The sequence below is a fragment of the Lygodium microphyllum genome, chromosome 14 (genome assembly GCF_053477565.2).
Source record: "Lygodium microphyllum isolate KBCC chromosome 14, Lygodium_microphyllum_v1.1.10, whole genome shotgun sequence".
Classification (NCBI taxonomy): Eukaryota; Viridiplantae; Streptophyta; class Polypodiopsida; order Schizaeales; family Lygodiaceae; genus Lygodium; species Lygodium microphyllum.
The window spans coordinates 41296434-41320430 of NC_141148.1; the positions used below are offsets into that span (position 1 = coordinate 41296434).

General features: G+C 44.1%; 1 protein-coding gene across 5 annotated transcripts in view; it reads left to right on the forward strand.

The window, feature by feature from the left end:
* Positions 1-23997, forward strand: part of LOC148025533 (putative peptide/nitrate transporter At3g43790) — a 292616-nt gene that overhangs the window by 45612 nt on the left and 223007 nt on the right. For 4 of the 5 annotated variants that reach the window (XM_087692714.1, XM_087692713.1, XM_087692716.1 and 1 more), the window contains exons 4-5: positions 14317-14419; positions 14589-14691. In XM_087692714.1, the coding sequence (XP_087548840.1) occupies positions 14317-14419; positions 14589-14691 (206 nt within the window). The remainder of the gene's footprint in view (positions 1-14316; positions 14420-14588; positions 14692-23997) is intronic. The other variant, XM_087692715.1, reaches the window with a different exon arrangement.

A 23997-nucleotide genomic window follows, 5' to 3' on the forward strand; every position in this document is an offset into this window, starting at 1 on the left:
CCGCTTGAGTTGGTTCATACCGACCTTTGCAGACCCATGGGCACGGCCTCCCTTGGGAAGGCCAAGTATTTGATGCTGATTGTGGACGACTTTAGTCGTTATGTGTGGCCTTATTTCTTGGAGTACAAGAGCGAGGCGTACTCCCGTTTCTGTGAGTGGCAGGTGTTTGTGGAGACCCAAACAACTTCCAAGGTTCGTGGTGTTCGAGCTGATCACGGTGGCGAGTTCACTTCTCACCTTTTCTCTCAGTTTTGCAGGGATCATGGTATTCGGGTGGAGTATTCCCATCCAAACACACCATTTGAGAATGGTTTGGTGGAGCGTGCGAATCGGACCATGATTGAGATGGCCCGAGCATAGGAGTCTTCCTCATTTCCTTTGGGGTGAGGCGGTGGCTACAGCGGTGCATATTCGCAACCGCTCTCCGACTTCGGCATTACAGGACATGACTCTGTATGAGGCTTTCTTTGGAAAGAAGCCTTCCGTGTCCCATTTTCACATCTTTGGGTGCGATGCTTTTGTTTATGTGGACAAGAAGAAGAGGAAGACGAAGTTCGACTCTAAGTCGAGAAAGCTTATCTTCGTTGGTTATAGTACGACCACGAAGGGATATCGGCTCTATGACCCGACGGTGCGGACGGTGAGGTGAGCAGGGATGTGATCTTTGATGAGGCTTCGGCCTCTGAGGTTCCGATTGATGGTTCTATTACAGATGTTTCTTCATCCTCGACGGACCCTCCCCCACCTTCTCTTCCTTCCCTTCCTTCCAGGATGCCCCTTAGCACCCCCCCTATTCCTCCTCCTTCGGCTTTCCTTTCCCCTTTGGTGGATGTGCCTTCGTCTTCTACGAGCTCTTCTACCGCCACTTCGGGATCTTCACGGGATATACAGCCTTCTTCAGATGCGGAGGATCTACCTTCACTCGGTGAGGGGGAGTCCCTCTCCGATTTGGGTGCTATACAGGTTCCGGAGACCCCCCGGTCTCCCTCACAGCAGCAGGAGTCTCTCAGGATTCCTTTATGGTATCGCCGGCTCATGCAGGATTCAGGTGTTACTCACTTTCCTGCTTCTTCTACAGGCCCAGCGGGACAGTTCACTATGTGTGAACTATGCTCTTATGTCACAGATTCTTCAGGATTCCGAGCCTTCCACTGTGGAGGAGGCTCTTGCACAGGATATTTGGAGACAGGCTATGCAGGCCGAGCTCGATTCCATCGAGCGAAACCATACGTGGGAGCTTGTTCCCCGTCCCGCGAAACGGAAGGTGATTGGTGTGAAATGGGTCTTTAAGACCAAATATCTTGCAGATGGCTCCTTGGACAAGCATAAAGCTAGGCTTGTTGCCAAGGGTTTTGCACAGCGTGCAGGGTTGGATTACTTTGAGACTTTTGCTCCTACAGCCAGGATGTCTACCATCCGAGTTCTTTTGGCTCTTGCTGCTCACCACCATTGGCCTGTCTTTCAGATGGACGTCAAGTCTGCTTTTCTGAATGGCGTTCTTGAGGAGGAGATTTATGTTTCACAGCCTCCTGGTTTTCTTGTGCAGGGGAAGGAGGATCATGTCTACAGGCTGCGGAAGGCTCTTTATGGCCTCAAGCAGGCTCCTCGTGCTTGGTATCAGCGGATTGACCGCTTCTTTCTATAGAGTGGCTTTGCGTGCTCCGCTTATGATCCCAACCTCTACTTACGGGTTGTGGATTCTCTTTCGGTGTTCCTTATCTTGTATGTGGATGATCTTATCATTATAGGGAGCGACACTCAGCAGGTGGAGCATACACGGTCCATTCTTCAGCAGGAGTTTGACATGACGGATCTAGGGATCCTTCACTTCTTTCTAGGTCTGGAGATCTATCAGATGGCCCAGGGTATTTTTATCTCGCAGCACAGGTACATCTCCGAGCTTCTTTCGGAGTTTGATATGGCTGATTGTTGGCCTATCTCATGCCCCATGGACCCTGAGTCCAAGCTTTTGACAGCTGGAGTTTCTCTTACCGATCCCACCCGTTACAGGTGCCTTGTCGGCTCTCTTATCTGGCTGCTTCACACTCGGCCAGATATCTCTTTTGTGGTGGCTTTATTGTCTTCTTTTATGCAGACTCCTACCCAGGATCACTGGCAGGCGGCCTTGCGGGTTCTTCGCTATTTGCAGGGGACTCGATCCTTCGGGATCATGTATGGAGATGGGATTACCCTTTCCGGATGGAGTGATTCTGATTGGGCAGGTGATGTGGATTCGAGACGATCCACTACAGGTTATGCTTTCACCCTTGGATCTGGTGCTGTCTCTTGGAGCAGCAAGAAGCAGCCTACTGTGGCACTTTCTTCTACAGAGGCTGAGTATCGGGCCCTATGTTCGACCGCTATGGAGGCAGTTTGGCTCCGTCGCTTACTCGCGGAGATTGGCTTTTCTCAGACCCGACCTACGGAGCTGCGCGTGGATGACCAGAGTGCTCTTGCTCTGGCTAAGAACCCGGTGTTTCATGCTCGCACGAAGCACATTGAGGTTCAGTATCACTATGTTCGAGAGCGGATCGTGGATTCGGAGCTAGTGGTGGTCTATTGTCCTACGGCGGCCGATGCAGCTGATCTCTTTACGAAGCCCTTGCCTCAGGCTTCTTTGCTTCATCACATGCGGTTCTTGGGTCTTCAGACTCTCCCAAGAGTTGAGAGGGGGTGTTAGCCTGCTCTTCTTCAGTCTCAGTCTGTCATCTCCTGGTTGTGAGCTCCTATCAGAGTTTGACAGGAGACAGAGGAGCGCTGTCAGTGCATTTTTGTGGCTGCCCTAGTCAGCATGCAGTCCTGGGTGTTTTACAGCCCAAACTGGGCTGTTTTTGTCCAGACTGCCCATTTTCTGGGCAGTCGGCCAGATCTGGCTGGTCGGCCAAATCTGGCCAGGTCGGCCAGTTTGGCTGGTCGGCCAGTTTGCTGGCCTGGGGGCTATTTATATCAGCCCCCCCCAGTCAGTCCAGCATTGTTCTCTGCAGGTACAGCACTGCTCCCTCCGTCTCCGTCTCCGGCATTGGTGCTGCCACTGCTTCCAGTCTGTCCTGGTTCCCTCACTGACGCTCCGGGCTGCGTGCAGGGACTGTTCTGTCCATTCCAGTGTATTCAGCATTCATCTCAGTCAGTGCAGACTTTCTTCCTTCATTCTCTGCTTTCTCTCTCCTCTCATCTGTGTTCATGTTCTTCTTCCGTTGCGCACTCTCACAGCGACTCTCATCAGCATCAAACTTGACACTACCTAGGTTATGGATTTTTACCAAGGATTTGTTACCACATATGAAAGTTCCTAGTTGTAGGGGCTTGGGAGACAAAAATGTTCTCAATGGGGATCATATGGTGGATGGCTCCACTATACATGGTCCAAACAAGAGAGGTGCTTGATCAGGTAGAGTGGGCCTGGATGGTCGCCTTGTCAGGAGGTAACTTATGAATATGGAGTAACCTCCTATCCTCTAATGTCTCTATGGAGAGGAGGTGAGTCTCATGTCTAGTAGACTAGTCAGACATGTCCTTTGGAGTTGAGAATGATATTAAGAATGATATTGGCTATGATGGCTAACTAGTGGTAGTGTGGGTTTGGCCTCTCCACCATTGGCCTTGATTTTGGCTACTACCACCTTGTCTTCCCTGTTGCGGGCTACTCGACTAAGGGAAGGGGGTTTGATTTTTAGGTTTGAGTTGGGTGCCTCTTGCCTTTGATTGAAACTCTTTGTCAAAATGGCCAGCCTTTTGACAATGTTGGCAATACTTGTTTTTCTTTGGCACATTTTGCCACTCAGGTTTTAAGGATTACTGAAGTTTCCGTGTGACTCACTAGCTTGGTTTTGATTTGTTGCATTATGAAATTGGTCTAACAATAGAGTTTAATGCAATAGCTGACACTCAAATTCATAGAATGTAGACATAGTAAGTTGTGAGATGACTTGTTTCACAAAATGGAAGTATTTTGTAAGTAGCTTGTTCAGGAACAAAGTAACTTGGTCATCACGGGACTTTGGAGCCTCTATAGTGGAGAATTCGACAAGAAGTCGTCGATACTCGCTTGCTTCACCTTAAGGTCACCGTAGTTAGCGATTTTAAAGTTTTAAAGCTTATGGTCAAGGTTTATACGACGGGTCCTATCGCGAGCCACATAGCGGCCAATCAAGCATTCCCACCACTTTGATGCTAGGTTAAAGGGCTGTAGGTATGAGTGAAATTTAGGGAGGATACCTTGCATTAACTTGACTATAGCGGGGGCTTTTTTGGCCTTCCATGAGTGGACGACCTGTAGTGGAATATGGTGCAGGGTTAGTTGGGGTTTGAGCCCCTGGACAAGGTCTCATAAGTTCTGAGAATCTAGAACACGTCTCATCAAATTTGACCGAGTGGTATAATTAGACATGCTAAAATGAGTCTTGTTAGTGAAAGCATGCTTGGCCAATGGCGACGATGAATTGTGACGTGTCTCAAAAGAAGGGTAAGGTGGATAGTAGGGATAGGGAGAGGGAAAGGGTGGGTAGGCAGGAATAGGCTGAGAGGGATCCACAGGTGCTTGTGTAGAAGGCACGGGGGCTCTCAAACCTTGTGTAACTATCGGCTGAGACATAGTGGCATAACCAGATGGTCCACTAGGAATTGCCATATTGGAAAGCTATGCTATCAATTGGTTTACACTTGGGTATATATATATATATATAGATATATATATAGAGCACCACCTAGAAGTAAAGATGTAGAGGTCCTAAAGGCTATGCCTATGTTTGAAGAGCCCCCTTGTATGGTGTGTGATGTGATGTGTGGTGTTTGAAAAGGAAAAGAAAATGGTGTAAACGTTAAGGGAGATATGGCGGAAGAATTGGGTGAGATGGGTGGGTTTTGAAATTGAGGTATAAATGATGTAGATATGGATGAATTTAGTTGATTTTGTTGCTTTAATGATAGAAATTGAATGAAAAAGATGTAGAGTGCATTGAGGATGAAACATCAAACTCATTTTGACTTTGAGAGGCATAATTCAAAGAAGGAAAATTGGAAGAAGAGTCACTAGACTTTTCTTATAATCCCCTCTACGTGTATAAGAATATAAGGATTGATTTTCAAGGGAACCTTTTTCATGATCAGCATATTGAACTCTATCTTTCATGATCTTTACCAAAATCTTACGAAGAAATAAACGTAAAACAATAAGAAGAAATATAAGTCGAAACTTGTGTACCTTGCACTGGAGTGGAAGGATGAGTTTGAAAGAAAGGGACATACTTTGGATCCCTTTCTCCACCGGGGGGCCCATCATTGATGGAGGTCTCGATGGCCCTGCAACATTATCAGATTTATGTGCAACATTTGAAGACAGAGACTCATAGATACTTTCATTAAGTAGTTGTCGAAGTGCAATTCTTTTGTCAAGCTCTTTTTCGATCTTCTTTGCTTTGTGAGCAATGATTACATTTAGCTCCTCGTTTGTAATAGGATAAGGTCTTGTTTCTCCTAGGTTGTCAAAAGTATCTCTACTTGATTTGGAACCTTGCGGGTTAGGCTATGGAACCTGTGAGCAATGATTACATTTAGCTCCTCGTTTGTAATAGGATAAGGTCTTGTTTCTCCTAGGTTGTCAAAAGTATCTCTACTTGATTTGGAACCTTGCGGCTCTAAGAATGTTTGGCAGCACCAAATGCAGCTCCGTGATGGTTGGATCCGTGAGTGGCAGATGGCAAGCAGTGCAGATAGATAGCAAAATGCAACTGTTGCTAATGACATGGTAGGTTGTTGATGGAGCTGATCACCAAAATGTAGTGGTCAGGATGATGTGGTAGCATATGTGATGATATAGACAGCAAAACACAGCCTCCACCTGGTTGTATAGCTCAAAATGAAACAAATGTGACATGTGGCAGCAAGTGACAGGTTCTGATAGGTGTAGATAGTAGTCGCCATCTGGACAGTAGCACGAACAGGCCAAAAACCAGTTGCACCAGTAGCAAGCACCTTACGATAGATAGTAGTGGGCAGCAGCTCGAACTAAGATATCCTTCACAAAAAGGGTGTAAATAGTAGAGATAAGACACCCGCAAGTTGGCAAAATGAGATTAAGATTGGGTGGTGGCCACCATGACTATTTATAGATGGATGGGTCCTCCCAAATTAGGGTTTGGCTTATGGGAGATAGATACTCCCTAGGAATGCATTTCCTTTTAATGAAAGTTTGGTCAGTTTAATTAATTAAACATGTTTTGGGGCTCTTTAATATGGCTAATCAGCTTATAATGCATTTTTTGGCTCGACACCTCCTTGCTTTTCTTTTGTGATGCACCTACAGTTGTACTTTGGATAGCCACTGGTAAAAAATACCAGCTATATACAACAAGCAATGGTAGCTTAGAATGACTTGCGAAACATATTTGGAAAGGATGACAAGTTGGATGGAACCAACGATCCCATGTGGATATGCATGATGAGACATGTCTTGATTGCAAAGCAGCTTTGGGCTTATGTATTTGCTATTGAGAAAAGGCTTGTAGACTTTGTTGCACAAAATTGTGCAAGTTTATCTAGCTCGTTTTCAATGGCCAGTGGTTCGTCAACACCAACTCCGATTAGCTGAGATGGGATGGATAAGATGCCCAAGAACATGCATTGATTGCATTGTCATGCAAGAGATAGGTCATTCTGCATATTCGGCCATGCTCAACTGCCAAGCAAGCTTGGGATGTACTTGTCTCTTTGTTTAAGGCGTATAATGAGGCAAGTGTTGGCTATCCATGCAAGTAGCTCAAGATAGAGCATATTTTTAAAGGTGATTCAATTGATACATATGTTACTGGGGTAAAGGATCTTCAAGAGTAGCTTCCTAACATTGATGAGATTATCCTAGATGCATCTCTTGCTTCTATTGTCCCAGCTGGTCTACTTGAGTCATATTAGATACAACTACACTTGGCTTGCTTGCCAAAGAAAATGCCAATGCATGTACATTTGATCAGTTAGTCTCATTGCTATTGCAAGAGTAGTCATGGGTCAATCACTCCAATAATGTGACTTGCCTCTTGGCAAACATGCTATAGGCACAAAGTGGGTTTACAAAGTTGAACACATATTTGATGGTAGCATTAAAGCATGTCTTGTTGCCAAAGGGTATGCCCAACAACTTGGCATTGACTATGATGAGATGTTTGCACCCACTTCACATACGACTACCATTTATGATATCATTGATTTGGTTGCCCATTGTGATTGGCACATGCATCAGTTGGATGTGAAGACTGCTATTCTGAATGGTGATCTACATGAGGAGATATTAACCTCTTGGCTTTGTCCAGAAAGGATCTAAGGACAAGGTGTTCCGTTTGCACAAGGTTTTGTATGGTTTAAAGTAGGTGTCAAAAGATGACGTACCAACGAGATAGTAGGGTTTGCAAGGAGGAACTCGGACTGAACTCGGCAAACATGGAGAAGAGAAGAGAAGAGAGAAGAAACTCTGATGAATGGAATAATGAAGATTTGAATCATGGAGTGAATGTGATACAAGGGAACAAGGGTGCCATAGCACGAGGAAGATGATGATGACAGCCACGAACCACGAACCACAATGTCCTCCTAAAGGGGTGTGAGGGTAGTGGAGAGGCCAGAGAGAAGAGGTAACAGATTGAATGAATTAGCCGTAAGGAATGAATGAGAGTGGCCTATAAATAGGCACAATTAGTCTAGGATGGCACCCCTTTTTTTGGCTTCAAACCCTAAACGCAAAATGTAGAAACGCAAAAACGTAAATTGCAGGTGAAGGGTTTCTCAACACTTCCTCTTAGGCCCAAAAAGGAAAACAAGAGAAGAGTGAGGTGGAGATGCAATGCTACATACTTTGCATCTCATTGTGCAGAGCACCATTTGAGCAAATCGTAAGTTGTTTCCACCGGCGGCTGTTGTTACCACACAACAATCCTCCATCACATGGATATCTCATCACCTATTTTTCCTCGTCATTGACACCTTGAGTGGATGGGTTAGCTTATTCTGCTTTGTGATGTGTTGGGTGTACCCTCCCTACTCTCGTCTTCTAGGTCACTATTACTCAATCGGCCGCATTCCATAAAATTTACCTTAGTTATTCAAAAACAAAAAAATCCATGTAGTTCCATTTGTCTTTGTAGGGATTGGTAGGTTACTAGGTAGCCGACGTGCACCCAATGTCCGATGCCCTATCCTCTCTGGGGTGACTACTTGGATTCCCTTGGTAAGATAACCATCGCCTCTGTAGTCTTGGTAGGGCACTGGGCAGCCAACGTGCACCCTTTGTCCGATGCCCTGGCTGCTTTGGGGTGGGACGCCTTTAGATAAATAAACATCATAGTGGTTGGTCTAACCTTTCGGCTCAATTTTGGGCCTAAGAGGGGGGGTTGAGCTAAAAACATGCATTACTTGCTAATTAGCTTCTTAAACAGCCCCAAAACACACTAAAAAATGCTTTTTTAGAGTAAAACCTTAAAACAGGGAGTGGTTCAAGAGAGTTCAGTGGAAACCCTAATTTTTGGGGCGCCCTTCCACTTCTATAAATAGTTGCCCCTATTCAGCCTTATTCCGTCTGTGCATGTTTCTCACTTCACGTGCAGATTTCAGCCATTAGCCTCCTCCCACATGGTTGTCTAGTCCTCGAGACTGTTGCCACTCCATCCGTGTTTGCTCCTACTGCTAGCGCCTTCATCCATGCTGACGTCAGCTACTACTGGTGGCAACATCATCATCTGTTGCAATCTGATCATCCAGTCATCGCCAGCCACATCAGACATTGTTTCAGCCTAGACTGGATGATTAGATCACAGTGGTTGGCGATGAATGGATAATCAGATCACAGCACTGTTTCAGCCTAGGCTGATGTGGCTGGCGATGACTCGATGATCAAATCGCAGCAGATGATGATGTCGCCAACAGCTGACGTCAGCATGGATGAAGGTGCCAGCAACAGGATAAAACACGGATGGAGTAGTAGTAGTCTCAAGGGACGGACAACCACGTGGGAGGAGGTTGATGGCTGAAATTTGCACGTGGAGTGAGAAACCTGCACAGATGGAATAAGGCTGAATGGGGGCAGTCTGCCTATTTATTGATGTGGAAGGGCGTCCCAAAAATTAGGGTTTCCATTGAACTCTCTCGAACCGCTCCCCGTTTTAGGGTTTCCACTAAACTTTGGATCTACTCAAACAGTGGTAAAGATCCTCCACTCCAGTGATGACAAAGACCGGTGGCAGGTTCGGCATCCACTTCTTTTCTTCTTCTGCTGTATCAAAATCTTGTTTTTGTAGGTCTTAGGTGATTTTAGCTTGCTGCTCACACTCCTTTCGCGGAGGACATCGCAGTCTCAGCTGTCCCTTGTTGTCATCTATAGTTTAGCGCCTGTTTCCAGCCTTCCAGCTGCAGTTTGCAGCTGTTTACAGCATAGCAACTGTTGTTGATCACTCTCCATTCAGAAAACAATCTCGCTTTTACAGATTTTAGGTATTTTAGCTTGCTGCCCACACCCCGGACGTGGAGGACATCGTGGCCCAAGCTGGCCATTGCTGTCTACAACAGTCTGGCGCGTGTTTTCAGCCTACCACATGCTGTTCGGAGTTGATTTCAGCATACTAACTGCTGCTGTTGGTTTCACTTGCGTTTTTAGTCTTTCTTTCTCCTCCTCACCAGAGAAGACAAAGACTGGTGGTGGGTTCAGCATCAACATCTGATTTCTCTACTATTTCTGTTGCGCGTTTTGGGAGATATCCTTTTTCTCCCTCCCACCCTCCCTTATCCAGTTTACCACACCGGTACCATGGCGTCTCCCCGGACAGATTGCCCTTCTACTAGGTGTTCCTACTGTGGCATGAATGGTGATCTCATCGAAGACTGTCGACATCAACCTTTGCTCCCCATCCCTCTGGAGTATATGCGTCTTTTACCACACACTCCTTGTGCCACCTCTCCTTTTTGGGCCACAGAGATCGTTCTGCTTCGTTCATCAAAGTATTATGCTCAAGGCAATAAGTTGCACCCGACGCGCACTAAGTCCTTTCAAGCACACGGAGGCTCTAAGACCTTACGAGGCGATAAGCCCTCCTGGAGACCACTCCCCTGCGCGGAGGTTTTCCCCACCCACTTCCGGGTACAGTGGCTTCCACGGCTCACATATCCTCCACAGTCCACTCTCCTGAGAGCCCGCGATTGTTTCCTACTCTTAGCTCATCTCAAGCCTCCTTCTTCCCCACCCTCTTCCACTCAAGTTCGAGAGGCCACTTTTGGGTGCTTTCCGGCTTCTTCTTCCGAGCACCAAATACCTTCTTCGACATGGCCGGCGGCACTTCCTTCGTCATCAGATACTTCATAGTCCATGAGCCATAAGTGGTTGGATTCTCTTTCTCTCTCAGATTGGGATTCAGAGGGGGATTTTCTTACTTCGCCCTCAGAGGGGGCTTCCAGTTTTTCTTGGGCTTCAAAGAGGGCTCCTAGTTCTACTCCTTCCGATTCAGAGAGGGATCCTATGTGCCATGAAGTTCTTCACACACCACCACCTTTCACTTTTGAGGAGTGGCTCTCCTTTGAGCAGTCATTTCCTCTACTCATACCCGAGATCTAGAGGATCTACCTAGATTGGGGCCCTTGGGTCTTCAGCAGTGACGTGGTTGCTAGGCTTTCGTATTCCTTCTAGCATGGAGTCATGGAACTAGTGGCTTCTCTCCCGAGGTTGAGTTTCGGGTTCTACAGCTCATCCAGTCTCCTGACTATTTTCAAAGGTCTCCTTTCGGGTGGTATTCTTAGATTACAGGGCGGATCTTCTTTGTCCCTTGGTCAACATGGAGCCATCTCCTGAGATTGAGTCCGGCCATATCCTTACGATTCTCGGCACCACACAATGTCCAACATTCCTCCTATGCATTGCATGTTTTCATCATCTTTGTACTAGGGCGCTTGGGCAAGTGAACAATTTCCCTACGAGGGGCACTGTCCAAGTGGCACTTGCTGCATGAGCATGAGAGTTTAGTGCAAACCCTAGAACGGGGAGCGGTTCGAGAGAGTTCAGTGGAAACCCTAATTTTTGGGGCGCCCTTCCATATCTATAAATATACAGGCTGCCCCCATTCAGCCTTATTCCGTTTGTGCAGGTTTCTCATCCACGTGTAGATTTCAGCCATTAGCCTCCTCCCATGTGGCTATCCAGCCCTCGAGACTGCTGCCACTCCATCCGTGTTTGCTCCTGTTGCTAGCGCCTTCATCCATGCTAACGTTAGCTGCTGACGACATCATCATCTGTTACGATATGATCATCTAGTCATCACCAGCCATATCAGACACTGTTTCAGCTTGCTGTTTACAGTAGACTGTGCGCAATTTCCAGCTTTGGATTGGCGGTTCACTGCTGCGTTTACTAGTTTCCAGCCTCTAGACTGCTGCATTTTGGTGACCAGCTTGCTGCCATTCACTATTCAGCACTCCTACACTCCAACTGGTGGTCACAGACTTCGGATCCGTCTCCAGTGGACGTCACACTCCGACATTGCTCTGCCCTTGAGCACATTGTACACTCTTACATTCATTTACAACATTCATTCACTTCAAAGTTGTGTTCTCTCTCTCCCTTCTTCTGTTTGTGTTTAAGTTTTTGTGTTTGAGTTTTGAGTTTTGTGTTTAGGGTTTGAGTTTTCGAGTTTTGCGTTTAGGGTTTGAGTTTTGAGTTTTGCGTTTAGGGTTTGAGTTTTGCCCCCTGTGTATATGTCTGTCTCTTTATGTTTCTGTCATGGTCGTACACTCTGTGTGTCCTCAGTGCAAAGCCCCAAAAAGGGGCGCCATCCTAGAGTGACTGTGCCTATTAATAGGCCACTCTCTCATTTATTCCTTATGGTTGATTCATTCTGTCCGTCACCTCTTCTCTCCAGCCTCTCCACTACCCTCACACCCCTTCAGGAGGACATTGTGGTTCATGGTTTGTGGCTGTCATCATCATCTTCCTTGTGCTATGGCACCCTTGTTCCCTTGTGTCACATTCACTCCATGATTAAGATCTTCATCATTCCATTCATCAGAGTTTCTTCTCTCTTCTCTTCTCTTCTCTTCTCCATGTTTGCCGAGTTCAGTCCGTGTTCCTCCCCACAAACCCTACTGTCTCATTGGTACATCATCTTTTGACATGGTATCAGAGCCGGATCTGCTTAAACAATGGTAAAGATCCTCCACTCTAGTGATGACAAAGACCGGTGGTGGGTTCGTCGGTATCCACTTCTCTTCTTCTTCCGCTATATCAAAAGAGAAGTGGATGCCGAACCCGCCACCGGTCTCTTCTTCTTTCACTATATCAAAAGAGAAGTGGATGCCGAACCCGCCACCGGTCTTTGTTGTCACTGGAGTGGAGGATATTTACCACTATTTGAGTAGATCCGGCTCTGATACCATGTCAAAAGATGATGTACCAGCGAGACAGTAGGGTTTGCGGAGAGGAATACGGACTAAACTCGGCAAATATGAAGAAGGGAGAAGAAACTCTGATGAATGGAATGATGAAGATCTGAATCATGGAGTGAATGTGATACAAAGGAATAAGGGTGCCATAGCACAAGGAAGATGATGATGACAACCACGAACCACGAACCACAATGTCCTCCTGAAGGGGTGTGAGGGTAGTGGATAGGCTGGAGAGAAGAGGTGATGGCCTGAATGAATCAGCCGTAAGGAATGAATGAGAGAGTAGCCTATAAATAGGCACAATTAGTATAGGATGGCGCCCCTTTTTGGGGTTGCAAACCCTAAACGCAAAACGAAGAAATGCAAAAATACAAACTGCTGGTGAAGGGTTTCTCAATAGTAGGCACCTGGGGCATCCTATGAAGAATACATGCTCATTTGGTTGCTCGTGTATTTAGTAATTCAAACACTAAGAGCACTTTTTATGTCTACAAGAATGAAGATGGTCTCTTGGCTCTAATTTTCTATGTGGATGATATGCTATTGAATGGGCCCCATGAGATGCATATTGCAGCCTTGAAGGCTGAATTACAAACTGCAGCCTTGAGATGCATACTACAATATTCATTTGGTGTTACAAATCTTAGCCATTTGCGCTACTATCTTGGCATTTAGTTTACTATAGTCGAGAGGGGCATTGTTGTGAGACAATCTAAGTACATTGGATAGCACATTTTTAGATGCAAGATTGCGAGCCTACTCTATTCTAGTTGAGGTAGGCACATGTTTATGCTTGAGGATGCAAGAGATCCATTTGAGACGTCTCTCTATCAGCAAGCTATTGGTGGTCTTTTGTACTTGTGTAATACACAGCCATAGTCAATTTGGGATTTCTCAATTGGCACGCTTCATGCATGGCCTTGGCATTAAGCATTGGCAAGCATGAAAATGTGTCTTTTGATATCTTGAACATATTCAAGCATTGGACCTTGTACCCTAGAGGCAGTTCTCTTTTCTTACATGCATTCACATATAATGATTGGGCTGGTTGTTTTGACACTGGAGTGCCCACTAGTTGTAACTGTTTCATACATGGTGATTCATGCATCTCTTGGCTAAGCAAGTAGTAGTCGACAATGGCCACATCTAGCTGTGAGGCTGAATATAGGGCAACATTTACAGCTACGCTGGAATGTGTACGGCTCAGATGCCTTTTGGTTGATCTCAATTTGGGATAGTAGTCGGCACAAGCCACTCCTCTTGATACTAATGTGCATCAAGTGTGCCAACTGAAGCATACCTTTTATTCAATACTTCCAAGTCAAGCAAGGTGTGCACGTCTTTAATGCACTACACAAGCTTGCCTCATCAGTGAAGAGACTATAAGAGGTGACATCAGCATTCATAAACTCTCCAAATCTCCTTTACTACCTCAAGGAGCATCTTGTATATTATCTCTTATTCAACACTTGGACTCGCCTTCTCAGTACAAAATGTTGCTGCCTTTACACCTAGAAAAACTTGCCTCATCAAGGGATGACATCCAAAACGAAGAATGTGATGGTAGTGTGACTCTCCAAACCGCCTTTACTGTTGCTTGAAGTCACGCTGCAAATTCAAGATCAAACTAATTCTTCACAACACTTATAGTGCTGTGTCTTTGTTGTGCATCTCTTACCACCATTTGGTGGGCTCATGCATAAAAGAGCAGCCCATGTAATAGCTATTCTATCCGATAAATCAAGCAAGATCCTTGGCACTCATTTGTTATAAGCTATGCATTTGTACCGCTGTATTGCACTGTTTGTCTTTCTATTAGAAAAAATCCTTTTCTATTTGACTGGACTACTGTTTTTAATCTTTCGTATTTTTCACTTTGTGTCTGTAACAGTTAACTGCTCATGGTTGCAGGTTCATCATTAATGTTGGGGCGTTTTCTAACCTCTGCAGCTTGGGGTATGTTTGCTGATAGATATGGTCGTAAACCTGTACTAATTATTGGAACTACTTCAATGTAAGTTTTAAAAGGGGCCTATTGGCCTATGCTACAGGTCCTGCCTTAAGATAACAAGTTTGACTTAAAGTTCCTTCTTGGGAAAATTTTCTTTTTTCACTAGTACTTTTTAAAACCCCAAGTAATGCTAATGTGAAGGAAACTGAAGCGCTCCTCTTTGCCATTTCAGTGTTGTTCTAAATACAATATTTGGCTTCAGTACAAACTTCTGGATAGCATTAATATCCAGATTTCTCCTGGGAATTTGGAATGCAATGCTAGGGACAGTGAGTGTATGTCACTCTGACTATATTGTATTTGCTGTCTTCCATAATCCTGAAATGTGAAGCTTTCACAATTTTGGTTAAGTTTGCAAGCATTGTTTGAGGGAAAGCTGCTAGAATCGAGGGGAGTGAGGGAGCGAAGGACAGAGGGATCAGGGGGGCATCATGTAAGAGAGGGGCTGTGAAGGAGGCATGGAGAGCAGTTTTGTTTTTGCCTGGGAACAGTAGGGAGTTTTCTTTTTTGGTTTGTGGGTGGTAGGATGGGGCAAGCAGGACATCTGCAGAAGGGAAATGGAAACAATTTATCTTTGAAAAAGCAATATTAGAGCTACCAGAAAGGTTATGAGATTGACTGTTACAATTCAGCTGCATGACTTCAAATGAAAAATGAGATACAGTATTGGCATTTGAAATTTGCAGCAGGAAGATGGGAACAATCTATCTTTGAGAAGTCATTTTAGAACACCTAAAGGGTCTATATGACTGAGAGAGTCACAATCAGCTGCTTAGGAGCGTGAAATTAAGGGGAAAAGAGGCACAATATTGGCCATGGTTTTGTCAAAATGACACACACACACTCATATCTTTCTTTCTTTCTTTCTTTCTTGAGAGAGAGAGAGAATCTCTTAAATCTAAGAATTGTATATGTACAAGATATCTAGATACTATAGCTGTCTATCTATATTTCAAGGTCAGCACAAGATCTTGGCCATAACGTGGTCGATGAGAGAGAAGAAAGAAAGAAATATTAACGTCTACATAAGGCCAATGTGGCCTATGAGACAAAATCCTAAGTACATCCATGTCTAATGTCATCTCATCAGTAAGATGAAGATAACGTTAAATAAGTAAGTGGCCTATGAAACAATGGTAGGTATAACATTAAAAAGCTTATGAGACTGACTGTTAGAATTCAGCTACATGACGTCAAATGAGACATGAGATACAATATTGGCATCTGAAATTTGCAGAAGGAAAATGGGAACAATCTATCTTTGAGAAGTCATTTTAGAACACCTAAAGGGTCTATGTGACTGAGAGAGTCACAATTCAGCTGCTTAGGAGCATGAAATCAAGGGGAAAAGAGGCACAATATAAGCCATGGTTTTGTTGAAATGACACACACTCATATCTTTCTTTCTTCTTCTTCTGAGAGAGGGAGAGAGAATCTCTTAAATCTAAGAATTTTATATGTACAAGATATCTAGATACTATAGCTGTCTCTCTATATTTCAAGGTCAGCACATGATCTTGGCCATAACATGATCGATGAGAGAGAATAAAGAAAGAAAGAAATATTAACATCTACATAAGGTCAGGTGGCCTATGAGAAAAAATCCAAAGTATATCCATGTCTAATGTTATCTCATGAATAAGGTAAAGATAACATTAAAATAAGTAAGTGGCCTATGAAACAATGCTAGGAATAACTTTACAATGGGACTATGCTAGAGTAAAACCATGTATAGTGTTGTCCCATCGGTAGAAAGAAAAGGAAACCCAAATCTGAGAGAACTATGTGTGGAAAAATGTGGTGGAGACTATAGGTTGTAGTTGATCTCAAGGTCTGCACACATGATCTTAGTTATGATGCAATCCCTAATTGCTCCATTGATATGCATGGTGGTGGGTCTTTGGTTTCTCGTGATAATGACTTTGATCTTGATTGTAGTGTAGCCTCCTTGGATATGGTCCTGGTAGATGGGGTCATCATGCTTGAAGAAGTGAAATGGCTATATCCAATGTGACTCCATGGTGTGGAATGGGAGGTCTGTGGCAAGGTGGTTCTGTCTTTTCACGGCTAGTAGTGTTAGTAGGGTCAAATTTGTGAAAAAAGTCTGTCACTACTCTTTGTGTGGGTTTCTCTGGGTGAGCTAGTCTCTTGTCTCAGAGCAGTGTTGTAATGTGCCTCTGGAGCTCCAAGAGAAAAAAACCTAGGCATCTTTGGTCCTTGTACTCCATGACATGACGAAGAGGTCCAAAACCATCATGGGAGAGGCAGTGGTACCATCCTTATTGTTGAGAAACCACTTCTTTAGTTTACACACTTCATTTAGGGTTTTGTACTGGCAACCCCAAAAACGGTTGGTGTCCACAATTTTGGCCACTTTTTCAGTGGGTGCCCACACAGTGCTGTGTCACCCTAGACAACTTATTCCTATAAATAGACAATCACTTCATTCATTCTCACCTCTCTCTTCAATCATTCTTCACCACCTTCTTCGGTCATCACCACCACTTCCCTTTTCTCTCCTTAGCTCCTTCCACTGTCCTCTCACCCCTTCAAGAGGACATTGCGGTTCGTGGCTCGCGGACCTTCACCCTTCCACTTTTGCTTAAGGTGCCTTGTTCCATCATCAGGCCTTGCGTTTGGAGCATCTTCCACTTGGCGTCACCAACATCTGCTTGGTGTCAGTACCCTTCTCCTTCAGGCTCCACTTTTACCTGTATTTTTTAGTTTGGAGGTCTTTTCCTTGCTTGGCGTCATCATCTCCAACTTGGCGTCAGCATCCTAGCCTCTGGCGATAGTCTCCATCTTCTAGCATTAGTGATTTCATTACTCATCTATCATAGGGGCCGCTTCGACCTGCATTTTTGTAGCTTGGCTCCTCCTCCATCACCTAGCGTTACTTGTTTGTCATAGAGGCTGCTAGGACATGCATTTTTGCAAGTCGGCTCATCCTCTATCATTTGGCGTCATCATTATCCACTTGGCGTCAGCATCAGGGTTGTTCTCCTTGCGTTTGATAGCTCCTACACTTTGGGATTTGTGTTTTGCTGCTAAGGTTGCTCCTTGGCATCAGAGGACTGCAGTTCACTCCCTGGACAGTTGGTGATCATCTTCCATATCTTCGACGGCATTAGAGGACTGCGGTTCATGCTCCCTCGACAGCCGTCTTTTACCTTCCAGCAATCACTTTGATAGCCCACTGCCTGGAGGATTGTGTTTTGCTTCCTTCACTGTGCAGATTTCGCACAGGTTCTGTCGCTTGATTCAGATAGGATAGTGCAGTTATCTTTGAGCTTTGGCTCTGTCGTATCAACTTTTCTTCTCATAGTACGATTTAGTGCATCATCACTGTGTTGTTCTTGTGTTTCTGAGTTTCTCTTCTCTCTCAGTGTTTGGCATACACACATTGTGTCACTCTTCGCAAATTCTACTGTCTCTCTCCATTGTTGCTTATTTTGACATGGTATCAAAGCATACCTGTTATTTTGACATGGTATTAGAGCGTAGAAACTCAAAGATCGAAAGACCTTGTTCATCAGAGAAGGCACATAGTTTATTTTGCACCAGCTTTTAGATTTTTATGCTCAAGGCCATAAGATGCATCCGGTGCGCACTAAGCCCTTTCGAACCAAAGGAGAATCGTTTGATACCTGTGGAAAATCAGAGTTTGTAGCAAGAAGAATGTGCACAAGAGGGAGAAGAGAGCTCAAAGTACAAGAACAAAATCTTGCTTACTAAGTTGCTTAGAGTACAACTTGGGTACACTCTCTCACTCTTGATAGTGACCCATAGGCTCTTTATATAGCCTCTGCCAAGCTAGGGTTAGGGTTTTCCCTGCCCCTTAAGGCCATTCACATCCATCTGCCCTTATAGACCCTTGCTTAGGGTGAATTCCCATGCCTATATTCTAACACCCCCCTCAATGCCAGGGTGGCATTGCATCACAAGACATGTCAAAGTTCCCCCGCTCAATCAAATGGGATGCCTTTATAAATCAGGCTATAAGGATATTCATAGGTAGAGGATGTTACAAGACTCAAAAGAGTTGGTCATCTGTGGATTGGGAGGCAAAGCTAGCCTCCAATTCCTTAGGTACTTCTAGAATACTGGGACACTTTACTGGTGATATGCCCGCTCTTTTTGCATTTATTACACTTCATTTTGTCAGGATATTTCTTCAAACAATTGCTTACAATATGCCCTTTTTTGTGATAGAAGGAGCACTTAGTAGAAGTGGTATGGGCTAACACTTGCTCACGGGAAGTAAATGCTGAAGTTCCTTCAGTATGGTTTCTCTTCTCTTCATCCAGGCAAGACTGGATGGTACTTGCCAAGGTTGGGTTCGGGATATTAGTTAGGGTAGTCACAAGAGTCCGAAAAACCTTTTTCATAGACTTCAAAAGAATGGCAATGGCATCTTCATCATGAATGGGTGCTTGAACGGAGGCAAGCTGTGCCATAAGCCCCTTCATATGTGAAATAAACTTGCTTAGATCTTCTCCCTGTTTGTACTCTAGGCTAAAAAGCTCAATCTTGAGAAATAACTTGGAGTTACTTCTCTGTAGTACCGTAGAGCCTTTCAAGCTCATCCCACTTCTCCTTGGCAGTGGAGAGTTGGTCAATATGATGAATTAAAGATCTAAATGAAGCATGATGATGGCCTGAGCCCTTTCATCATCTTCTACATCAAGGGGATTGGATGGGTCAATAACTTTGGTCCCTTTTATGAAGGGCTAGTAGTCTCTTTCCATCATTTTGTATTTTACTAGGACTTGCCAAGGATGGAAATATTTTCCATTGAACTTGCTAATTTGAGGCCTTACATTTGCATAGGCCATGGCCATTATAGGAAGGTCTTACCTATTTCGTTAAGCAATGGCAGTGTTTAGTCCTTTACACGTGGCCAAGTACAACCGAATAGTAGAACTGATAGCCAACTTTTAAAGTTGTAGAGTTGAAAACGGTTGGAAATAATACATATGCAATATCTCAAGATAGGATTTAGGAGGTCCTGTTCTTCGAACAAATCTTGATTTAAGCTTTATTGTTTTCCTAGGTTTCAATGAGGTGAGCTTTGACTAGACTTTAGGCTCTTATTGATAATGTGGCCTATTAGAGGAGTTCTTGGTGGAGCACAGCTTATCAATCAACTCTATGATCTGGGATGAATCAGAGGAGAGTACAATAACACTCATATCTCTGATGTACCAGCAGCAAACTGATATTGGGATATGGTCTATGTGTTTATAGTTGTACACATAGCCTTACAACCAAGTAAGAAGAGGTTAATGACATAAATCACTTGATGGATTTAATTTTTTGATAAAAACACCAGATTGAGTCAATATCCAGCTAGCAACATGATTAAAAAATGCCACATTAGTGCTTACAAGCACTCATCTCAAAGTTTTATGCCACTTGAGATATGAAATGTGAATTGTTTGATGAACTAAGGAGGTCCACCTAGGGTAAGAGACTTTGAAATAGAGCTTTCAAATCTTCAACTAACTTTGGAGAAGATCAATCAGTGATTAGAATCACTGTTTTAGTGCTTAGAAATTGAAACAATTGAAGAATGGAAAAGCTTGAAGCTTTCTAGATGGCTGCCAGAAGACAGGCAGTTAGGGTTTGCCTTTGTGTGGCCAGCAGAGAAGGAATTTTGTCCAACCCTTTTAGGGTTAGGAAGCCCACTTGGGGGGCTATCATTGCCCCAAGACGCCCGCCATGATTGCGCCTTCTACAGGCCGCGCCAAGGAGCTGAACAGGAGGCTGCGAAATCTGTGTCAGATTTACGATTTCTGCAATGCTGCCCTCCACGATGCATTATGTTGCCCTATGATGTGCCACGCCAAGTCGCCTTGTGTTGGGGAAGAAGTCTTCAGTAGAAGTCAGGAGCTGAAATGCTCTCCTTTGGCTTCCCTAGGTCCTCCAAAGTCAGGGGGTCAAGGTTTGGCTATGGAGGTAAGAAGAAAAAGATGAAGATGATGGAAAATCATGTGTACTTAGTGAAGCTGAGGATAGAGGAAGCTGAAAGGATCAGAGGAGGCTTTGATACCATGTGGAAAATCAGAGTTTGCAGCAAGAAGAATGTGCACAAGAGGTAGAAGAAAGCTCAAAGTACAAGAATAAAATCTTGCTTATTAAGTTGCTTAGAGTACAACTTGGGTACACTCTCTCACTGTTGATAGCGATCCATAGGCTGTTTATATAGCCTCTTCCAAGCTAGGGTTAGGGACTAGGGTTTTCCTTGCCCCTTAAGGCCATTCACATCCATCTGCCCTCATAGACCCTTGCTTAGGGTGAATTCCCATGCCTATATTCTAATAGTACCATGGCCTCCTCGTGACCCCCACAATGCGCTATGGAGGTTTCTTCTACTTCTTCTAGGATTTCAGGAATGCCACCTCAACAAACCATGGTTCTGCAGTCCGCTTCACCGAGAGAGAGTGGTTTTTGGCTACTGTCCCCTCGGCAGTCCCCTCCTTCGAGAGACAGTGATTGTTCAACACCTTCTATTACTTTGGCTTCACAGTTCGCTCCATTGAGCGAGAGAGACTATTGCCCACCCTTGGCTTTACACGAGCCTAACCTTTTGCGAGGATCACAGTGCCAACCGTGGGTGACAAATGAAAAGTTGGGCAAAGTACTCCACACACTCCTAGTGCGGCACACTTTTTGCTGCCCAGGTTACTCCCCGACATCAGAGAAATGTAGCTTGTGCCCTTGACAACTGGTGATCATCTTTCACATCTTCGATAGCATTAGAGGACTGCGGTCCTCTCCCTTAACAACTGTCTTCCACCTTCCAGTGATTACTTCGATAGCCCATTGCTTGGAGGATTTCGTTTTGCTTCCTTCACTATGTAGATTTCCCATAGATGCTACCGCCTGATTCAGATAGGACAATGCAATTATCTTTTGAGCTTTGGCTCCACTGTATCAGCTTTTCTTCTCATAGCATGATTCAGTGCATCATCACCATGTTGTTCTTGTGTTTTCGAGTTTCTCTTATCTCTGTGTTTGCTGTACACACTCTGTGTCACTCCCTACAAACCCTACTGTCTCTTTGCATTGTCTCTTATTTTGACATGGTATCAAAGCATACCTGTTATTTTGATACTTGTATGCCATAGTATATTGCATATCTACATATGTAATGCTCCCTTGTCTCAGGCTCTTGGCCACAAAGCTCGGCACATTTTGATCAAATTACTTATGCACGTTCGGAATTTTATCTTTGACCAAGGATCAAGTCACCTTAGACATTCATGTTGTTTTAGAGGCTAATATTTGTGAGGATGAGGTTATGGATGTCTTATTAAACTTATTGAGGGATAAAAGTCTGGTTTGGGATGGCCTCATGAATGAATTCTTTGAGACTTATAGTACTTGTTTAGCAAAGTCTTTGGCAGCTAGTGTCAGGAGGTTTGGGCTACTGGATTGATGCCTGCATCCTAGAAAGAAGGGGTTATCAAGTTGATCCACAAAGTCCCTTCCCTTTCAATGCTCAAACATTGGCGACTGATTTTCTTGATGGGTACTATGTATAAGATATTTTCAAAGGTCCTGGCTAATCATCTTCATGAGCACCTCCCTTCCGTTCTAAATCCCCATTAGTATGGGTTTATTAAGGGTAGGAATATTTTGCATGATATACTATATATGTAGATGGGCATTGATTATGCGTAGTAGTCCAACCAAGAGGTTGTTCTTGTGCACTTAGATTTGGAGAAAGCCTTTGATTACTTGGAATGGTCTTTTCTTGTAGAACTAATGCAAACCATGGGTTTTGGGCCACATAATTCCCGACTGATATACAGTATTAGTATAGCAATGCCTCTTTGCGTGTCATGCTGAACAGTGGCATTACTCTGCTCTTTACCCTAGCAAGGTCGGTCCGACAAGGCTGTTTTGTCAGCCCTCAGTTTTGCCCTTTGCTACCTATCTGATTCTCACTATGTTGTCCCATCTTGTTGAGACTAGCTAGTTGGCTGGTTTGCCCTTTCTTTCAATCAGCATTTTATTGGAAAGGCACTGGCTGATGACAGGTTTATAATATTGAAAGCTGACAGGGACAACCTCCATAAAGCATTGGATGTTTGGGACTCGTTGGCCATGCTTCGAGCCTTCATATTAATGTCACGAAATTGTCATTGATCGGTACAAGCATTGGGTCCTAGGGCCTAGGGTGGTAAGGTAGAGTAGTTTCACATGTGTTGAGCTAAAAATACATTACAAACTGATTAGCACTTTAAAATAGCCCCAAAACATGTAAATTACCAAAAGTTTTATTAAACCATGCGCGATCCCATAGAGTTTTTGCGTCCCATAAGCAAAACCCTAATTTGGGAGGATTTTTCTACATCTATAAATATACAAGCTACCCACCATTGAGCCTATCCTATTTTGCAGGTCACATCAGTCCTCAATGAAACCAGCCTTCCTCCTTAGATAGAGTGGTAAATAACCTGATTAAGCACTATTTACAACAATTAACAAATTCACAAAACTGAAATGCACACTTTACCATATAATCTTGGACATTGGACACCTTGTTGGCCCTAAAATGGTGCCCCTTTTGGTATCTACTTAAGTTAATTGAAGAAGAAGTTGATGTACAATGGGATTCTCCCAATCCCTTTCGGTATTCCAACTTTCCTTGCTGTCCAAAATGACCAGCAAGTCTTCAATCTGATTTGCCCTTTGATTTGGGCAGTCATCAATGCCACCTGCTTTGATGGAGATGGAAAATGACCCAAATTCATCGATTTTCTGGTCCCTCCACCTGAATTTGACTGAAAACAGCTTCAGCCCTGTTGAATCCAAGTCTTGGAGCTTCCAATTTCTAGCACACTTCCCGAGGCTACTGCTAAACCTAAATTTTTGTTGTTGCAGATTAGGGTTTACAGTAGAGAAATCTGAAATTTCTGATCCTCTGGTGATCTCAATGTTATAATCTTCAGAGCAAGGCTGGGAGATGAGAGAGAATGCTGAGGAGAGAGAAAATTCAGACTTTCTTCATGAAGAATTGAAGAAAATTTGACATTTACTGTTGCTATCCTGTCTCAACAGCTTATAGATGCAAAGAACTGAAGAAAATCAGTCATTTACTACTGCTGCCTTGTCTCAATAGCGTGTAGATGCTGTCACTTGGTGTTGATTGGTCTTCTCTTGTCCCTGACTTCCTTAGAAGGTTCTCCAATGGCTGCAAATCAGACTAGTAGCATCTCCTTCCTCTCTCTTGCAGGTTGAATACACTAAAATGCCTCTCTCCATCCTCTAAAGACGTTTTTCAGTCTTGCATGGGCATTTTTGACAAGTGGCAGCCTTTGCAAATGGTTTTTCTAGCATTATCCATAATTAAATATTAATTTTCAGTCTTCAAATACTGAAAATTAATCTAATAATTATTTTGGTGCCCTGAAAAATAATTTGACTGACCAATAATTAAATTGGTTAGACAACTTCCATTCCTAAGTGTCTTTGCGTCATCTTTGACCATCAGATTGACGTTAGGTTCCCTTAAACACCACTTCTCTAGTGTCACCAACTAACACTTATGGCCAAATGAATGACCTAGGCCA